Source organism: Onychostoma macrolepis, chromosome 05 (assembly GCF_012432095.1).
Source record: "Onychostoma macrolepis isolate SWU-2019 chromosome 05, ASM1243209v1, whole genome shotgun sequence".
Classification (NCBI taxonomy): domain Eukaryota; kingdom Metazoa; phylum Chordata; class Actinopteri; order Cypriniformes; family Cyprinidae; genus Onychostoma; species Onychostoma macrolepis.
The window spans coordinates 13,894,714-13,912,023 of NC_081159.1; the positions used below are offsets into that span (position 1 = coordinate 13,894,714).

Sequence of the window (17,310 nt, forward strand, 5' to 3'; positions counted from 1 at the left end):
TATATCCAGCAATTCTGTCTTTATATCTCACAATTCAGAGAAAAAAATCTGAATTGCGAGTTCATATGATGAGATGTAAACTCGCAATTGCAAGAAAAAAGTCAGAATTGTGAGATAAAAAGTCGGAATTACCTTTTTTTAGGTAAAACGGACTTCCATAGGTTTCTGCAACAGCACTACATGCAAACAGTTTTTAACCTATATTAAGGCAACTTAATCATCAAAAGATACTGCCACTTTTTTTCCACTTGGGCAATGGGCATGAGGTTCCTGACTGACATTAACACAACAGATGTCATGTCAAAGTGACTGTCTTTTGTGTTTAGTGTCCCACCAATGCGTGCAGAGGCTAACAGGGCAGCCATTTGGTACTGATTAACGCAACTGAAAACATGTGTGCCTCCGAAGCCCACATTAATTCAAAGCTTCATGTTCTTAAGGCAAGTTTCATCAAATGCTCCACAGGTGAGAGTAAATATGTTATGAGCAGGTGAGAAGCTCCATCTAGGCCTGCTCTTACAGACTAGGGACGTCAACTTAATCTAACCATATTTCCACAACAGGCTGCCAAATAACACTTTGCTTTTGTAATTACTGCTTAACTAGACAGCTCAAGACAGGTGTTCGCTCCAAAGACAAAGGTTGATCATCATTGGATGCACATTCCAGGTTTGTGTATTGTCTAGCATGCTGTATACATCACACTCCGATTGTTGAGATGTGGCGAAGAAAGCCTGACACAATTGTGTCTTCTCGTGAAAAGAACCATTTGTGTTGTAAGTAAAAACGGAAGTGATGTCGTCCATCTTGAGGTGTGAAGATATTCATGAATACACCAGCTTGTCACCAAGAGCTCTAATGAAATCAACACTCTTGTCACAAGGAAGAAAGTCTGTGTGTCAAAACCCAGATGTTCTCAAAAAAAGACACATATGCCCAAGGACCTCAACTGCAAGTGCAATTTTTCTTTGGTAAAGTAGCGTAGTGTTTAAAAGGAGGCTCTGAGGTAACCTGCAGCAATAACGTTAAAAAGATTTCAGTACTCGGAGAGGCTGGAAAGCACATGGTGACAATGAAGAGATTTTGCAGACGTTCCAGAGCGCTGGGAAAGTGTAGTGCCGGAGATATGATATATTTACAAGTGTGGCGGTTTAGGCAAACACACTGCAAAAATAGTGTGCTAATTCAATTTATTTGTCACATTTGTTACTGAAATGGGAGCTGGGGGTTTTATTACTTGTAAATGCTTCAATTAAGTCTTTTTAGGACTCAGGGCTAAATGTGTGATTTGCTTCTCATTTTTGTCCCATTAAAGAGCATGTTTTGTTGGTTGAAAAAATGCTGCAGTATAAAGCTGCGGAGAAATGTTATATTACCTGTGGTTGGTACCGTGCCATCACTGATCTCATTGCACAAGCGAGATAGCAGACTGGTCTTGCCGGCACCGCTCAGTCCAATGCACACGACATCATACTCCGGTCTAGGTGGAGGAGGGGCTTTACAGCACAACTTCTGGAGACACTAATAATAAAAAAACAAAGAAAAGACAAACATGGTTAGTGACTATGAATGGTGCACTTTTCACTTACATGCTGATAAGGCTAAAATGAACAATTTAAGCGTATGTTTGCCAAAGGAGACAGTCTAAAAATAAACTGAGGAGCATGAGCTGACAAATGCTAATGAAGTTCCAAAGAAAGACGTCTGCTGATGCCGATAAACTAATGCGGTGATTTGAAAGCAACACATCTGGAGGAAAACTCATGAAATTCACCACACAGCTGCTTTCTCAGTGACCGCGTTTACGAGTGTTCCTTCAACGTTGTTAGAAACTTATTTTTGCTGCTTTTTTACATTATTTTTTGTGTAAATGTTATTGTTTTACTCTTGTAGCTTACCCTTACTTTCAGTCTTTAAATATGAAAACCAACATTAAAAATATGAAAAATATTCAATATTTTGTGTAAAAATAACATCAACATTAATCAAAATGATCACTGTCCCAGTTATGAAGTCATTTCCACCTCAATGAACAATTCTGCTTTTTCAAAAGTGAGTGTACTTGTTCATCAAGGAGACAACAGTATCAGTGAAAACATGCTTGAGATGAAATACGAGAATTGAATAATAAAAAAAGGAAAAATTCAAAATCACTTGGGGACCACACTGAATAAGCCACTAGAACGGCAAAAAAAGGTGGTGTTTGCATATGGAGCAAAATTGGGGTAATGGACAAATATCTGAAATAGACAATTGAGTTTTGCTTAAACTATTTATGACCTTTAGCTGATAAAAGAATAATGATTACGGTGTTTACAAGCCCTTTTACAGGTTGTATGAAGGTTATTAAGCATAACTGGTTTGAGTTTGTACATCTAAACAAACAAGATTTATTTACTGCCTCCTGCATTAATGTGGCTGAGACGTCCTTTCCTATTGCTTGATATTAGGGCAGGCTTTATTGTAGAATTTGCTTGCCCTAACATGTAAAATAGACTGTTACCAGACAGTCTAACGCAGTCTGTGTCTGTTTAGGGGGGAGGGTGTGGAAAAGAGAGAGAGGCAGGATTCTGAGAGCTTGTGTCCTCATGGCAGCAGACAGACCTGTCACTTTATGAATCACTGTCTTTGACTGGAGGCCTGCTGGGAGACATTAGGAGGCAAATGCAGTGTGAACCGTGAATGGGATGGTTAAAGCCGGTGTGGAGAGATCAGTATACAGAACTAAAAAGAGATATCTTTTATTAGCAGGACAGAACTAGTCTGGGCCAGGCAGGGCTTGATTCTGCCCTTCACCTCTGGATTATTTCATTCCACATGGAAACATACTCACCGTAGTCTCTATATAAACAGCAGTTTCTTTCTAAATAGACAAATATTACGTCAGAAGAATGTTCACTTGGAATGTGAATGTACATTTTATGCATTCCCATTAGGCAAAATTATATCCAGCCAAATATATTTTACCTATATGCTAAATATATTTTGTAAACAGTGTGGATTAAGTAAATATATTTGTTCAATTTGTTGAAATATATTTCCTTTAAACACATAAATCGCAAAATACTGCACTTATTGTACATATTGTAATTCAAGTGACACTAAAATACATGACCAATCTTAAAATACTTTTCAAAATCTATTTGGGACGGTATAAATGTTTTTGGTTTGGAAGTATACAAAAGAAAAATTAGGAAATATAACTTATGACCACAATGATCAGAAAACAGATTTATGTAAATGTACTTCATAATCTATAAAAGCTATATTTTTGGCAATTTTTGTATATTCTGGAATATATTTAAAAATATCTGAAAAAATATATATATATTGCTGTATGAGTTTGTGTCACAGCAGAAGTTTTGTTGGTCAAAACATCTAAATTCTGCCACAGAGCCCAATCTACTAACATTACAGCTCACTCATGTATTATGTAATTCTTCCTGAATCCTAACAGGGACGGCAAAGGCTTGTAGGCAAACAAATGTGTCATTTGCTCTGGTGTTCTTCCATCACTAAAAGCCTAAATGTCTTTCACAGGCCCTTCACAGGAACAGCCACAGAGGCCGTCCTACGTAGCTGCTCGGCCGCACATGCTTCTGCTTTGTCACACAGCAACCTGGACATCTGGTTCTGTAAGAGGCTGATGAATTTACCCTATTCACCCCACCTTCACTTACAGTGCTCAGATAGGATGATAAATTTACATCAGTTTCTGAAGGCACATCCTGGAGCTTTGACCTCACGGCCCATCAGGGCTCCCACAGGAGCACAGGGCCACACACTTCAGCGCCCCATGTTGCTGTAGGAGAGCAAAATAAAGGATTTCCCAGGTGTCCGAGAAGTCACATTTCAAACAACTGTTTGGTCAGGATTTTTCTCGTGCCAATGTGGCAGGTTGAAACGTTGAGACACTGCTGCCAAAAAGGGTTTCTATATGTCAAGAAATGCTAACTCTTGATTGATTCTTTTGGCTCGCGTCATATTGGAAGCGTTGTAATTGTTAGAGAGCCTCGAGACATTACCTCACCGATGTTGGGGCAGTTGTAAAAGCTGATGAACTGCTTTTTATGTAAATGAAGATGTTTTAAGGTATAAATATTCCAGACTGACAACAGCTGTGACACGGCAGCGGCGCATTTTCAGATGAACTGTTTCGCTAAAAGCTACGCAAAAAAAACTTTCAGGCACCCTTATCCTACCCAGCTTTCTATTTAAAAAAAAAAAAGATGTCAAGACATCAAACGGCTGATGTAATTAAAAGGTCTGGCTGAGATCCAGGCCCTGGCACCAAAACAAAGATACGACAGCACTAGAATCCAGCACGGCAGACAGGAGAACACAGCTGGGCCAAATCCACTCAGCATTGCCACAATATTGAATCTTCAGCCCTTATGGAAGCAACACTGAACAATACGCCACTGCAAAAACAACTCCCTGCCTGCCAACTTCTCCTGAATAGACCCCTCGGCTGAGTGAAGGGGACCCCGTCTGCTCCCTGCAATAAAGAAGAACAGTCGTCTGACTTGCATCATGAGAAAAGTAACACACTCTGCACTCTGCCGCTCTGGAGCAGAGTGAACAGCAGTGACAACAGAGATCGCTCTGCGGGGTTATTGGCCAAATGCTTCATTCTTACAGACACATACTGTATGGAGATACTGTTGGTTGGGGGGGATGGAGGGTCCGTCTGTCCCCCCGGACATGCGATGGCCAGCCGTTGCTCACTTGTCTGCTCTATTTTAAATGACAGCTTTGTATTTTTAGAGCCAATAAATGAGGGGGCGAGAGCAAGGGAAGCACCACACAGACAGACAGGGCTCACATTTCACTTGTTTGCCCTCTGAGAGTGTGGAGAAGGAGCAGACGTCTGCCATTGAAGCGTCAGGCAGTGATGCCTTCCTGTTCGCCCCACCTGCACCTCTGTGCATCGCCCATCGCCATGGCTTTGACAGTGACACTGTTTGGCACCTCAAAGGATTTCTGCATTCCTGCACCTCCAAAAAAAAAAAAAAAAAAAGAAAAAAGACAGTTCTGTTATTTACTTAGCCTCATATTGTTATTTTTTAAGACTGTACATTATAATGTTCTAATTCACTTGTAGCATTTTTATTTAGACAAAACAGAACATTGAATTTCAACATCAGTCTTTTAGCAGTATCAGTATACATGAAAATAATTATCTGCTTGTTGGTATCATAAAGCTAGCGACTACAGCACAAATGTAGACCGAACAAGGTTCACATTTCCTATCATTGTGAGTCTTGCACTGAATGAAATCCATCTGACTTGTTTGTTAATGGCGAGGATGTCAGTAACTAGTAGTACCAGCAGTAATGCCTCACATCTTTTGCGGTGAATGGAGAATGTCATTCGGGCTGAGGTACTGAATTCAGCACAAACCTGAGCCAACATGAATCTCCTTTCCAAAGCCACATGCATCAGGTTCATCTTTCACTGATCGGGAGGGTGTGTCTCTGGAAGTGAAGACATAGATCATCTTCCGCATTCAATAGATGGCACGCTGAAGTAAGCCCCTCTTTGCCTGATCAGCGTATTCCATCTTGCTATTAATTCAGGGTGTGGAAGTAACCTACACTAGATATAACAGCACATTGGAAAATTATTAGCCAAAATTCTGCCAGCAATGACCAACAAATATTAAAAAAATGCCTCGCTGTAATCAATCACAGCAAAGCGCCATACAGCTCCAGGTCATGCTGAAACAAGTCCATAATGAACAACATCTGACAAAAATAGCACTGCAGAGTGGAAAATATTGCAGTAAAATTAGCGCAGGTCCACATTCACTTCAGGACATCATATTTCACCATCTAAAAGCAGCCTTATTATGCAAAATGTGCTAAATGCAATATAGCATGATGTGTAATAACTTGGCAACTAAAAAGCAATACCAAAAGCACAAACCTCATGATGTCTGGAGAAAGACTTGTTTACTGATTTTATTTCTTGTTTTTTTAACGCTATCTTGTAATTGTGATTTTATATCTCAAAGCTGACTGTTTTTCGTTTCTGCTGCTATATCATGTCATTGTGACAACTAGTAATTTTGACTTTACCTCTCAAAAATAACTTTCTCGTAATGGTGAATGTATCTCAGAATTGACTTTCTCATAATTGGTACTCTACTTCACGTAATTGCAACTGTAACTGTCACAATTACCACTTTTACATTTTACTTTGTAAAGAAATTCCATATATTGACCCTGATGGTTTGTATGTTCATATAAAATGTGCTTATTATTCCCTTCACATTTTTACATGTTTTTGACAAAACAACTGGCAGGATGTACTGCCACAGTATGTAAACCAAAAAGACCTTAACCTATTGCATTTATTCCTGATTCATATTTAGACCACTAACACAATTAATGTATCATTTTATGAAGGAATTACCAGGTTAAATTTTGGTTTATAATCAATTCTTATAAGATCATTAAAAAGTATGAATCTGAAATAATGTAAAGAAGTCATTACATGGGGTCTCCCAGGCTTCAAATAGTGCTGAAATATTTTTGAAACATTCACATAATCTACAATTATGCCAACATCAGTAGCTTTTACTGCAGTAATTAAAACACTGATGCCTTTCCAGGGCATTTTGGGGTCAGTGAGGTTTGTTTTTATTGTGTCCAAAACAGACTACAGTAAGGGCCAATGAGCTTGCGAGTGGGGGAGGGGCAGTCGGGAGCGACACCAGACGCAGACACAGACCCAGGCAGACCAGTCTGAGCCTGGCATTCCCAAACAGACCTCACTATCATCCCAGCCGGCGACCCTTCCCTGCCCAGACACCCGCTAGGAACACTTGTCTGCAGGGCTCAGAGGTGACCTTTGAATTGACAGTGCTTTATATGGATGTCCAGATGGAGCTGCAGTGTAACACACACCAGTCATAACACGGCTCTGACTACACTCCAGCTCATAGTGAGAGTCCATGGCAGTCTGGGGTGATTGGAGGGGGGGTTTACCTTCATTCATCTTTTTTTCTCTTCATGTTGATGTTTGTGGCTTACGGAGGGTTGGCAAGCGTAGGGCCAGGGGGAGCGGTTATACAGAGTTTGTGCCAGTATAGTGGCGCGCCACATATGGAGGGAGGCGAAAAATAAATGCCAGCGAGACTGTTGTGTCCACACCATACCTTGCTGTCGCCATACCAACCACAGGCTGGTTACTGCAGTGTGTGTTGGGTAAATCTGGAAAGAAACTACTTTTGAAGCCCAACGAGTTTCAATTTCACTGCGCTACTTAAAATAAAAACAGACAAAACGTTTCCCATATTACAGAATGTGGTGTATCCAAAGTATGAAAACAGTTAACTTTCATACTTCCTGAAAGTTGCGCTACATTGAAAAAACCCTAATGAAGCATTTGAGTTTAATACTTTTTTCCCCCTCAAATCTTTCCGCACATACTGTATATTCCCCAACTTCCAAAAAAGAATGCGCAAAATTGGTAAGCTAGTATCTTTAGGGGTACACCAACCTGTCACTGGGACATCTTAGTACCTCATTTATCCATACAAGATGCATAGTAGTAGTATTTAGGAGTACATACATATGAACCTTTTAGGGGTAAACGCAGTACAAAGTTGTCCCTTTAAGGGTAAAACTCCAGAGACAAGCTGCTGCCCCCAAAAAGATATAATTTTTTGCACATTTTTCTGAGTGGAATAAGAATTCATCATTTTTGTTGACATGGTCTTTTGTACTACTTTGCAACATGTTAGCCTGACAATGTGTATTTTTGTACCTGCAACCTGTGCCAGTGAAGATCCTCCACACTTCAAGAGCCACTTTACCGATGTTCACTATGCAGGGCTACAACTCCCCCTAGCTATCACTGTATGTACTTGTCCCTGACAAGCCCTGCTGTTACCCATCACAAACTGACTATATTTTATGTCATTAATGTCGTTATGAATTGCACATCTTGCCGACATGATGGGTTAAGGATGTGGCGACTCTTTCTCAATGTTTTTGTAATGGTAAACTGTACACATTGAAACCATGCTTCAAGAAACTGCGTAACTGTGAGTCCACATGTGTCCAGATCAATTAACTCGTCAAAAAAATAAAATAAATATATATTTTTTTTAAATTATTCCTTCCATATGAAATGCTCTGACAAAACTCTGAATGTTTTTCTGCTTAAAGTGCATTTCTTACATCACGTTTTTTGTACTAAAAACGTAATGTTCCTAAACAATTACATATTTGAAAAGAAAGAACATAATACAGTAAATTTGTGTTACATAATCACCCCAACCAGCTGGATTTATAAGAATATGGAGCTGGATGATTGAGAATTATTATTTCTCTAATAAACATCCCATCAGTAATGTCAAACCTGCTGCTAACACAAGCCTTCCAACAGAGGTTAAAAACAGCCGTGGAAAACATTTGGACTGAGGACGGGCAAAATATTTCCCAGTAGGTGATCCTCTTGCTGATATCAAGTTACTTGTGGTTGGCCACATGAAAGAACCCCAGTAACCTACATACATGGGCGTCTTCAGTTCCCCTTCAAGCCCTCAACTTAGCCCCTGTGGCCCTTTATCCAAAACAGGAGAAACCCTCAGACAATGGAGCGGTAGTCTCTACTGTCACGGCCCACGACAGGCCCCCCCAGCTGCGCTCCACATGCACCACGAACACTTCAGCCTCATCACAGGGGATTATCAAACCCTGTGCAGCCATTGTTCTGACCTACCTTGGGTGGCTCGGCTTCACGAGAAAGCTGTCTTTTACTGGGCCATTTCTTTGGGTTGTAGCCCCCTATGTCTGCATAAGGCCAATGTGTGGGGAGGTGACAAACCCCCAGAAAGGAATAGGGGGGCTTGGGGGGTGCGCAGCTGTAAATCTTGATGTCACCGACGGGAAGGCTGTTGCGGACCATTACCATAAATCTGACAAACGCTAATTTGATGGGAGGCTGTATCTGTCTGGGCTCAGGCTGGTCTAGACGGCCTACTGAGAGATCCTATGGCAAGGGGAATGTTTTGTTCCCCCACTAGGACCATCTGGATACAGCAATAAGCGGCAAGCGGCAGAGTTCACACACTGATCAAAGTGGACCCTTGCAATTGTGATGGGTAGCCTACATTCCCCAGCTCATTTTCTAATTAACATGTATGGCTCATTTTAAAGAGGCTGTATTTCGTAGCTCCAAGAATAGCACTTAAGAATTATGCTAGAATCATAATCACCATTGATTGGGAGTTGATTGATTATTAGGTCTTAAACAGTACATATTGATGGAGAAACAGTGATCAGAACTACATGAATAGCTCACTTGAAAATACAAAATAACAATTCTATTTATTCACCATCATGTGATTCCAAACCTGTATGACTTTCTTCTGTGTGGTGCGGTCACATTTACCAGTGTTCAGCGAATGACTGGGTGAAATCCAGTCATTTCAACAGGAATCTACGTGACTGGGAATGTCGTGTGAAAGAAAGCTGGGAAAGCTGCTTGGTTTGAAAGAGACTTGTGTGTATAAAAAAGTGGTCCATATGACTTGTGCATTATGAAGAGGAAAAAATAACTAAATTTTAGGGATGTGCGCTACGACTAATTTGACTGTCGTTTAAACGGAAGTTTTGTATCCGACTAGTCGACTAGTCTAAAAGCTAGAAACCCCCAAAAAAATGGCAAAAGAAAAAACTGCGTGTATAACAGCATACACTTGAAATACTTAATCTGTACATCACACTGTCAAATCCCTCAATGAAATCTGCTAAAAATAGGTCACGATTATGCCGTATGCTTGCCTCACGTTATCATCATTTAATTTTAGGCGGTCGTTAAACAGAAAATAAGGAAGAGGATACACTCAACATAAACCAGTGCATAGCTTATTTATTCAGATCAGCTGGAGCAATGCAGAAATGGAAAATAGACTGACAGAATTCTTCATTTTCATATAACGTTAGCCAACATATTAAAACACAAGTCAAAAACAATAGGAAAGTTTATCAAGGAATAGCATTAAAACGGCTTTTAAAAATGCTCGTTTTACTTACTCAGACCATGCGCATTTGTTCAGTGAATTTAACATGTTAACGTGGTCTGGTGAAAGACGGGACTAGAGGCGATTCTGCACTTGAAAAAAAAAAAACGCGCTCTGAAGTTACAGGCACGCAGAGAGATAACTACAAGCAAGCAGACAGTTTCGAAAAGAGCCTGGAAATCCCGCAACACCACCGAAGTGGGTCTTCGAGGAATAGACGGCGCGGATGGGATCACGAACCGCAGCGAAGGGTTGTAGTGTATGACATGATTGACATTTGCTGGCTTTGGCTAGCCTCCAAGCTAACACATACGTGCCTGTATTGAATATGATTACGCATCGCTCCAGTAGAGTTATTGTAAGCCAATTTGACATTAAACAGTTTACACAAAACTTTTCCGTTTCCTTCTAATTCAAAATAATCCCACACCTTGCTGGTCTTTCGTGTGGTCATTTTGAGCTCGCCGCAACTGACATGAAGAAAAGGCATGTGAGGTCTGAGGTAAAAAATGTAGTTTCCGCCCAGCTTTTAAAAATATTTATATATTTAAATATTTTGATATTTATTATTTTTCAAAAGTTTTATCTTAGCTTGTTGTTAAAATGTTTTAAATGTAACGTTAAAATTATGGCAATTTTTTTTCTCTCTCATGTAATCGACTATTGATTTCAGTGTCGACTAGCAGGAGCTGTACCGTTTAGTCGACTACACCCGCACATCCCTACTAAATTTACTAAAAAATAAAATAAAAAAAACTACACATTGGTGCATTGAGAATCAGGATTTTTGGAGAATTTCAATGAATCTGAATCTCTATTTTATAAAATAAGTGTGAATCCTTTGTTCATGAATCAAACTTATCTAATTATTGAGGTTCACAAGGGTTAACAGTTCAATGGAGGGGAGGATTATCAGTGAATAACAACAAAAATTGGGGTGTAATCATTGCACAAAGCTATCCTATAACTTCAAATGTATATTGTATATGAAGCCATGATCCACACTCTCAAAAAACAGTCTTTTTACATTTTATTTTACATTCATCACCAATAGGAAAAGACACAAACGTTTCGGTTCAAAGACTTCTTCAGTGTGTAAAGCAATTCAATTCCTCCACCCATTTTTTCAAATCATTAATTATATTGACGTCATTATTCATTAGCAAATGTTCAATCACTAAAATCATACATTTTCCATTTAAATGATTGTATGAAATCAGAAACACATTAATGGAATTGCATGGTTTATAGTTCTTTTGGTTACTTTCTGAAGCTTAAGGTTCTATTCACTGGAAATGAAATAATAAAATCACAAGAAAAATGACCTGTAGATTCTTAAAAATGTATCCTAAAAAAGGGTTACACAGAAGAAATTCATACAGGTTTGAAACAACATGAGGGTGAGTGAATGACAGAATTTTCAGTTAAGTGAACTATCCCTGTTGTAATCTACATCAGAGTTCCCCAACGGGGTCATGACCGAGTACCGGGCCGTGGAAGAGTTGCTACTGGGTCGCAAGAATGTTCTGGGAAAAATGTGTATTGATATGACACTCTGTTATTTATTGTGCGTTAATAATTGTTCTATTTATTCTGTATATTCATTTGTTGTATGTGATTGCTATGCAGTAGCAATTTGACAATTTCATGTTTAAATTAAATGTTTAATGAATAAATGAATAATTGTTCTGAGCGGTCACATATAAATATATTGGGGTTAAACAGTCGCAGTTGATCCATGATATGTTCGGCACACGTGAATCACATATTAATTTGCCAATTTATACATTCAAGTGATTTTTAATCATTCCAGCGCAAGAAAATGTGTTTACTCATGGGTTGTTTTCTGTGTGCACAGCAGCTGCACACACCTAAAGCGCGCACATAGATGTGTTTCAGACAGTGTGCGAATACTGAGTTGATTCCTCTTTCTCATCTCCTTCCATTTGAACAGATACATACGCATTTGTCAAAATACTAGAGATATATGGCTCGGCGCACCACCTGGCAGTGTTCAGCACGCAGGTTTCACTCTCCCTCTAGCCATCGTCACTATGCGGTGTGACACTCCGCTCAATATTTCGCTCCGTGTGTGTTCTGTTGAGTTGCTTACGGCTCATGCGAACGTTTCACTCGTGCAGCACTCATGCTCACCGCAAAAGCAAAGTCTGCTCAAATATCGCACCGACAGGAAATTTCTATGTAGTTTACTTGTTGCTGTTTGAAATAGCACTACTGTGCTGTAACATGGTGTAGTACAGCTGTACTGGGCAACACTGTTAAAATGTACGCTACTGTCTCGTGACGCTCAAATGCTCTGACAATAATAGCTTTGTAGGACTATACATTTGGATAATTAGTAAAAAAAAGCAGTTATATCTGATTCTATTGCATAGAACTGAATAAAAAAATAAAATAAAAATATTATATATATATATATATATATATATATATATATATATATATATATATATATATATATATATATATATATTTTTTTTTTTTTTTTACACACATCACAACACATCTATTCAAAACAACAAAAATATATACATGTAATCAATATAATCATATAATCAATACTTTAAAAAGGCTAGTCAAAAGGAAGAAAGAGAAATACAAATAATTTATTGATATTTAATATTAATATATTTTCTTTTTATTTAATATATCCCCCATTTTATTGTTTTACTTTAAAGCTGCAGTCCGTAGGTTTTGTCTCTTTGTCGCCATCTCTGTTTGAAAACCTGCAGTTGCAGCTGTTTGCAGAATTATCTTCTTAGCGTGGGTTGTGCACCGCCCCGGCTCCAGCGTGGATGAATCTAATGTTTTGAGGAATGTGTGTGGCAGTCAGTCACCGCACCGGTGTGGATATTTACTATACTTCGCAATCTCAGATTCTAGCCAACGTCTTGGAATATATGACCCAAATAAGAATTTTCACCGTATATTGTCATCTGAACAAGTAACAGATCTGCCATATTTGCTCTGACCAACTGAGGAAAAAAGCTTTACAATAAACCGTGCTACCAATGGTTATTTAATCTAAAGATCGGTTAGCTCATATCAAATCAAACCGTGCAAATTATTATTATTGTTATACTTTAATCTCAAATTATTAATGTTAACAACATCAGCATTGCGTGACTATGAGTATAGTGTGTATTAGCGTGTAGATTTCAATTTCTGTACAGTCTAATCTCTAATTGTCATACCATTTGAATTTTATATTAAGAAAATTATTTTACATCAAATAGCAAACTATGCTCCCTTCGAACTGGTTTTCTTTAAAATACAAATCTTGTGTAATCCCAGGCTATCTGTAATCATAAACACATTTAAAACTGGAATATAATTTCATTTAATTCACATGTGTTTCATAAACACAATCCTTTCTGGATTACAATCCACCATCAAAATGATACATTTAATTATTCTAGCTGCTGTGAGAAAAGGCTTTAAATGATCCACCACCTGCAGGATCCTAACATGTGATAGCCTAGTAGCTAGGACAACGTCATGTTTACACACGTGACAATGACTCGGCGGCATGCTCAAATTTCCCACAAAAACCTACCTGTACCACTCAAATTAGAAAACATTATTATAAGCTAACCGTTGTCAATCGGGCTAAAGTAAGGCAATAGTTTTGAACACTGGCTGGTTATGTACTTGCTCAAATATTGATTTTGGATCATTTTTAACCAAAAATAGTTACAGACTGCAGCTTTAAATAAGTGTTATTTTATTGGCTTGTATTCTAAAGTTAAACTGAGTTCAATTAGTTAAATTACATAATATTCAGAAAATAGTAGATATTGAATTGATGTTTTAACTTATTTGTGTTTTTTTGTTTTTTTTCTCTTTTTATCCTCATTCCAAATGATCAGAAAAGAGGAAAGCAACAATAAAACAGGAGAAAGTACAAAATTATTACTATATTTACTATATAGTAGTAAAACGCATGCGAACAGTAGCCTACTTTTTGATCAGTTCATCAGTAATATTCAGGAAATAATAGATATTGAATGGATGTTTGAACTTATTTGCATGGTTTTTTTTTTCATCTTTTTATCCTCATTCCAAATGACCAGGAAAAGAGGAAATCAACAGTAAAACAGGAGAAAGTAGTAAATTATTACTATATTACTGTGCCATAGTAAAATGCATGTGCCTATTTTTTTATCAGTTGACCGGCTATCTACCCAATCAGGTATCTGGTGACACAGTTTATAGTACTTGAGAGTATGGTACCTCTCATTGCATGGCACAGCGCACAGACCTACCCCACACTGACTGCACCTGTACTGTCTGCTGGCGGCCCTTTGAGGGTGCACGATCAAAACAAACGATGCAATCTGGCCAATTATCAGAGAGCAACAGCTCTCCTATGGGCACTACGACCACGTTCACCCGTGCCACCCCCATCCCCGTTGGGTAAAGGGTCCTAATGATAATTTGTTTGTGCTTCGTGAACACTCGCGCCTTGCACAGCAGCACCATTGTGCTGCAAAAATGTACCGGGAGATGAGCGATCATTAGACGAGCGATCGTCATTTCTAAAAGGCAAATATTCCCCTTAAGAGTCAGAATCGGCGAATAACACTTGCAACACATCCTCAAAAAGGTACAACTTTTTATTAGCCATTTGGCGATTTTCTCTCACAAATCTCACAATTTACTCACACGCTATGAACTGAACTGCTTCTGCATCAATGACATGATAGCTCACTTGCTCTGCTATTTCTTCCAACAGTTTTGGTCTAGAATCGAAGTACTACATGTCTGCCATCTAGTGGTAGGGAATACAAATGAGACACTACACCATATTAGGAACTACAGTCTATTTCATGAAGTATGACATCTTGTCATAATTTTGCGACTTTGGCGCTTAGAGGGTTAAAGGGACAGTACTAACCATGCTGCCGACTGTCATTAAAGGAATAGTTCACCCTAAAATTTAATTTCTGCCATTATTTACACACTCACATGTTGTCCCAAACCTGTATTAATTTCTTTCTTGTGCTGAACACAAAATAAGATATTTTGAAGAATGTGGGTAACCAAATACACATTGAATTTGACCGTAGGTGAAAAAAATACTATGAAAGTCGATTTCGGCCTCCAACGATTATGAAATTACAGTAATCGAGATGAAACGATTATTTCGCCCCATTCCGCCCCCTTTCCAGCAGTGCGCTTTCACTCCTCCATAAAAGCCCAATTTCACGTGCAAATCAGTAAAATCATGTAACGAGACACTTCAAAATGAGACGTGCTTGATTTATTAAAGTCGATTAGTTTTATTCATGTTTTTAAAAGCGTGAAAGAGAACTTGCGCTGTTCCTCGGGAGGATGCGCTCAGAAACGGAACGACACGGACATGTAAAATCATCTTTTAGCGTCTAAAAGGTCAAATACACACGAAAATGTGTCAAAATGTGGCGCTTAGTAATTATTCACATAAACCCTCGTTGGATATGTAATAAATGAATGTAAAGAGTTGAGAATGAAAATACTTCTGTAACAGTAAATTGGATCCGTGCGGCTCTTGAAGTGACAGCGGGCTAATATTCCTGCTGTGACTGTGTGCTTTATATTGATCAAACGACAAAAGACATTCAAAATCACACACTGCTCTTGACTGAAGGACTTTTGTAGCTTTAATAAGAAACAAAGGAAGTTTAATTCTTACCGTAAAGACTATGCTGTTTTATTTTACATTAGGTTATTCAATTTCTCTAGTAGGCTGTTAACTGAATACTTTAGACTTGCATTAAAAAAAAAAAAAATTAAAGCAGTTTGTTTCATTTGTGTGTTTTTTTTTTTTTAAATTATTATATTGTATTCCTTTGCTTTTTTATTACTGGCAGTTTAATTATTTTCAATAATTTTGAGGACCTTTTTTTTGTTTTTTTGTTTTTTGTTTTTACTAATATTAGTTACTCTAGTATTCTGCTGTGGTATTGAGAATTGTGTGACATTTCGCTGGTCTCTAAAATGTAGATGTCATAGCAACCTTATTTACAGAAAATATATATTTGATGTACAGTATATCACTATCTTTAAATAAATCTTTCATATAAAGTTTTGGTCATATGGCCCACTAATAATCGTGATTACAATATTGCCCAAAATAATCGTGATTATGATTTTTGTCATAATCGAGCAGCCCCAGTGGACAGCAACTGTTTGATTTTCCACATTCTTCAAAATAACATTCATTTTCAGCAGAAGAAAGAAACTCATTCATGTTTAAAACAACTTTTGTGTAAATGATGGTATAAAAATAAAACACTTTTTATTTTTGGGTGAATTATTCCTTAAAAACAGGACTAGAGAAAAATCACTCTAGTCTTGACTGAAAAACTTTATTTTTATATTTGTTCATTCAGTTTCTTGAATGCTCCTGCTAAATACACCTATTGTACCTGAAAATAAAACACTGTTTGTTTTATTTGTATATAATGTGCATCTTTCTTCTCATTTTTTAATGCCAGATAAAATAATGACAAAGCCCAACTTTGGCCTAAATATCCACCATTCTTTTTTATATTTTGTTACCTTGAAAGCCTTTGTCTTTATAATAGAAAAATTAGTTTGGCTGTAATTCTAAAACAACTTGCAAAACAGAAAAACCAACATGACAAAGAATCGTGATAAAATCGTGAATCGTGATATTTCTAAAAAATAAATAAATTGTGATTTGATATGTATACGTATGTATGTATCCCACCCTCCACCAGCCAGTCCAACATAATCAGTAAAGTGTAAAAAAGTTTGGAGACCCCTGATCTACATCAAAACCAAGAAATATATCAAGATCAATTTATTATAAAAATGAGTGACGTCAACTTTTATCAACACCAAATGTTTGAATCAAAGGCTTGTGTTAAAAAGCTTAATGAGACTTCATATTTCTCAGAATAAGATTTGAAAAAAGATTTGTCAGAAAAAGATATTTTGCAAGCAAAAATTTTAAAAATATATGTTTAAAATAAAGAGACAATAGCTTCAACATTTCATCCTGACCAACTGAAAAAAGTAAACACTTTTATCTATTTGAAGTTTATCAAAGAAAAAACAAACATTTTATAAGTACAGCAGAAATGTACATTAAGGGGAAATAGGTGGTTCAGATAAATGTTTTCATGTTCTATACAACCCAAGGCCACATTCATGCACAGTTGGGACCTTCCCAACAAGAGCAATGGGAGCAGAGGGGGCATTTGGGAAGCATTTGGGTATATAAATTTTGTAATTGGGAAGGGTGA

At 37.8% G+C, this 17,310-nt stretch overlaps 1 protein-coding gene across 15 annotated transcripts in view; it reads right to left on the reverse strand.

Moving 5' to 3' along the window:
• Positions 1 to 17,310, reverse strand: part of arl15a (ADP-ribosylation factor-like 15a) — a 148,515-nt gene that overhangs the window by 82,547 nt on the left and 48,658 nt on the right. For 4 of the 15 annotated variants that reach the window (XM_058775806.1, XM_058775808.1, XM_058775821.1 and 1 more), the window contains one exon: positions 1,377 to 1,521. In XM_058775806.1, coding sequence (XP_058631789.1) covers positions 1,377 to 1,521 — 145 coding nt within the window. The other 11 variants (XM_058775811.1, XM_058775810.1, XM_058775812.1 and 8 more) reach the window with 9 other exon arrangements.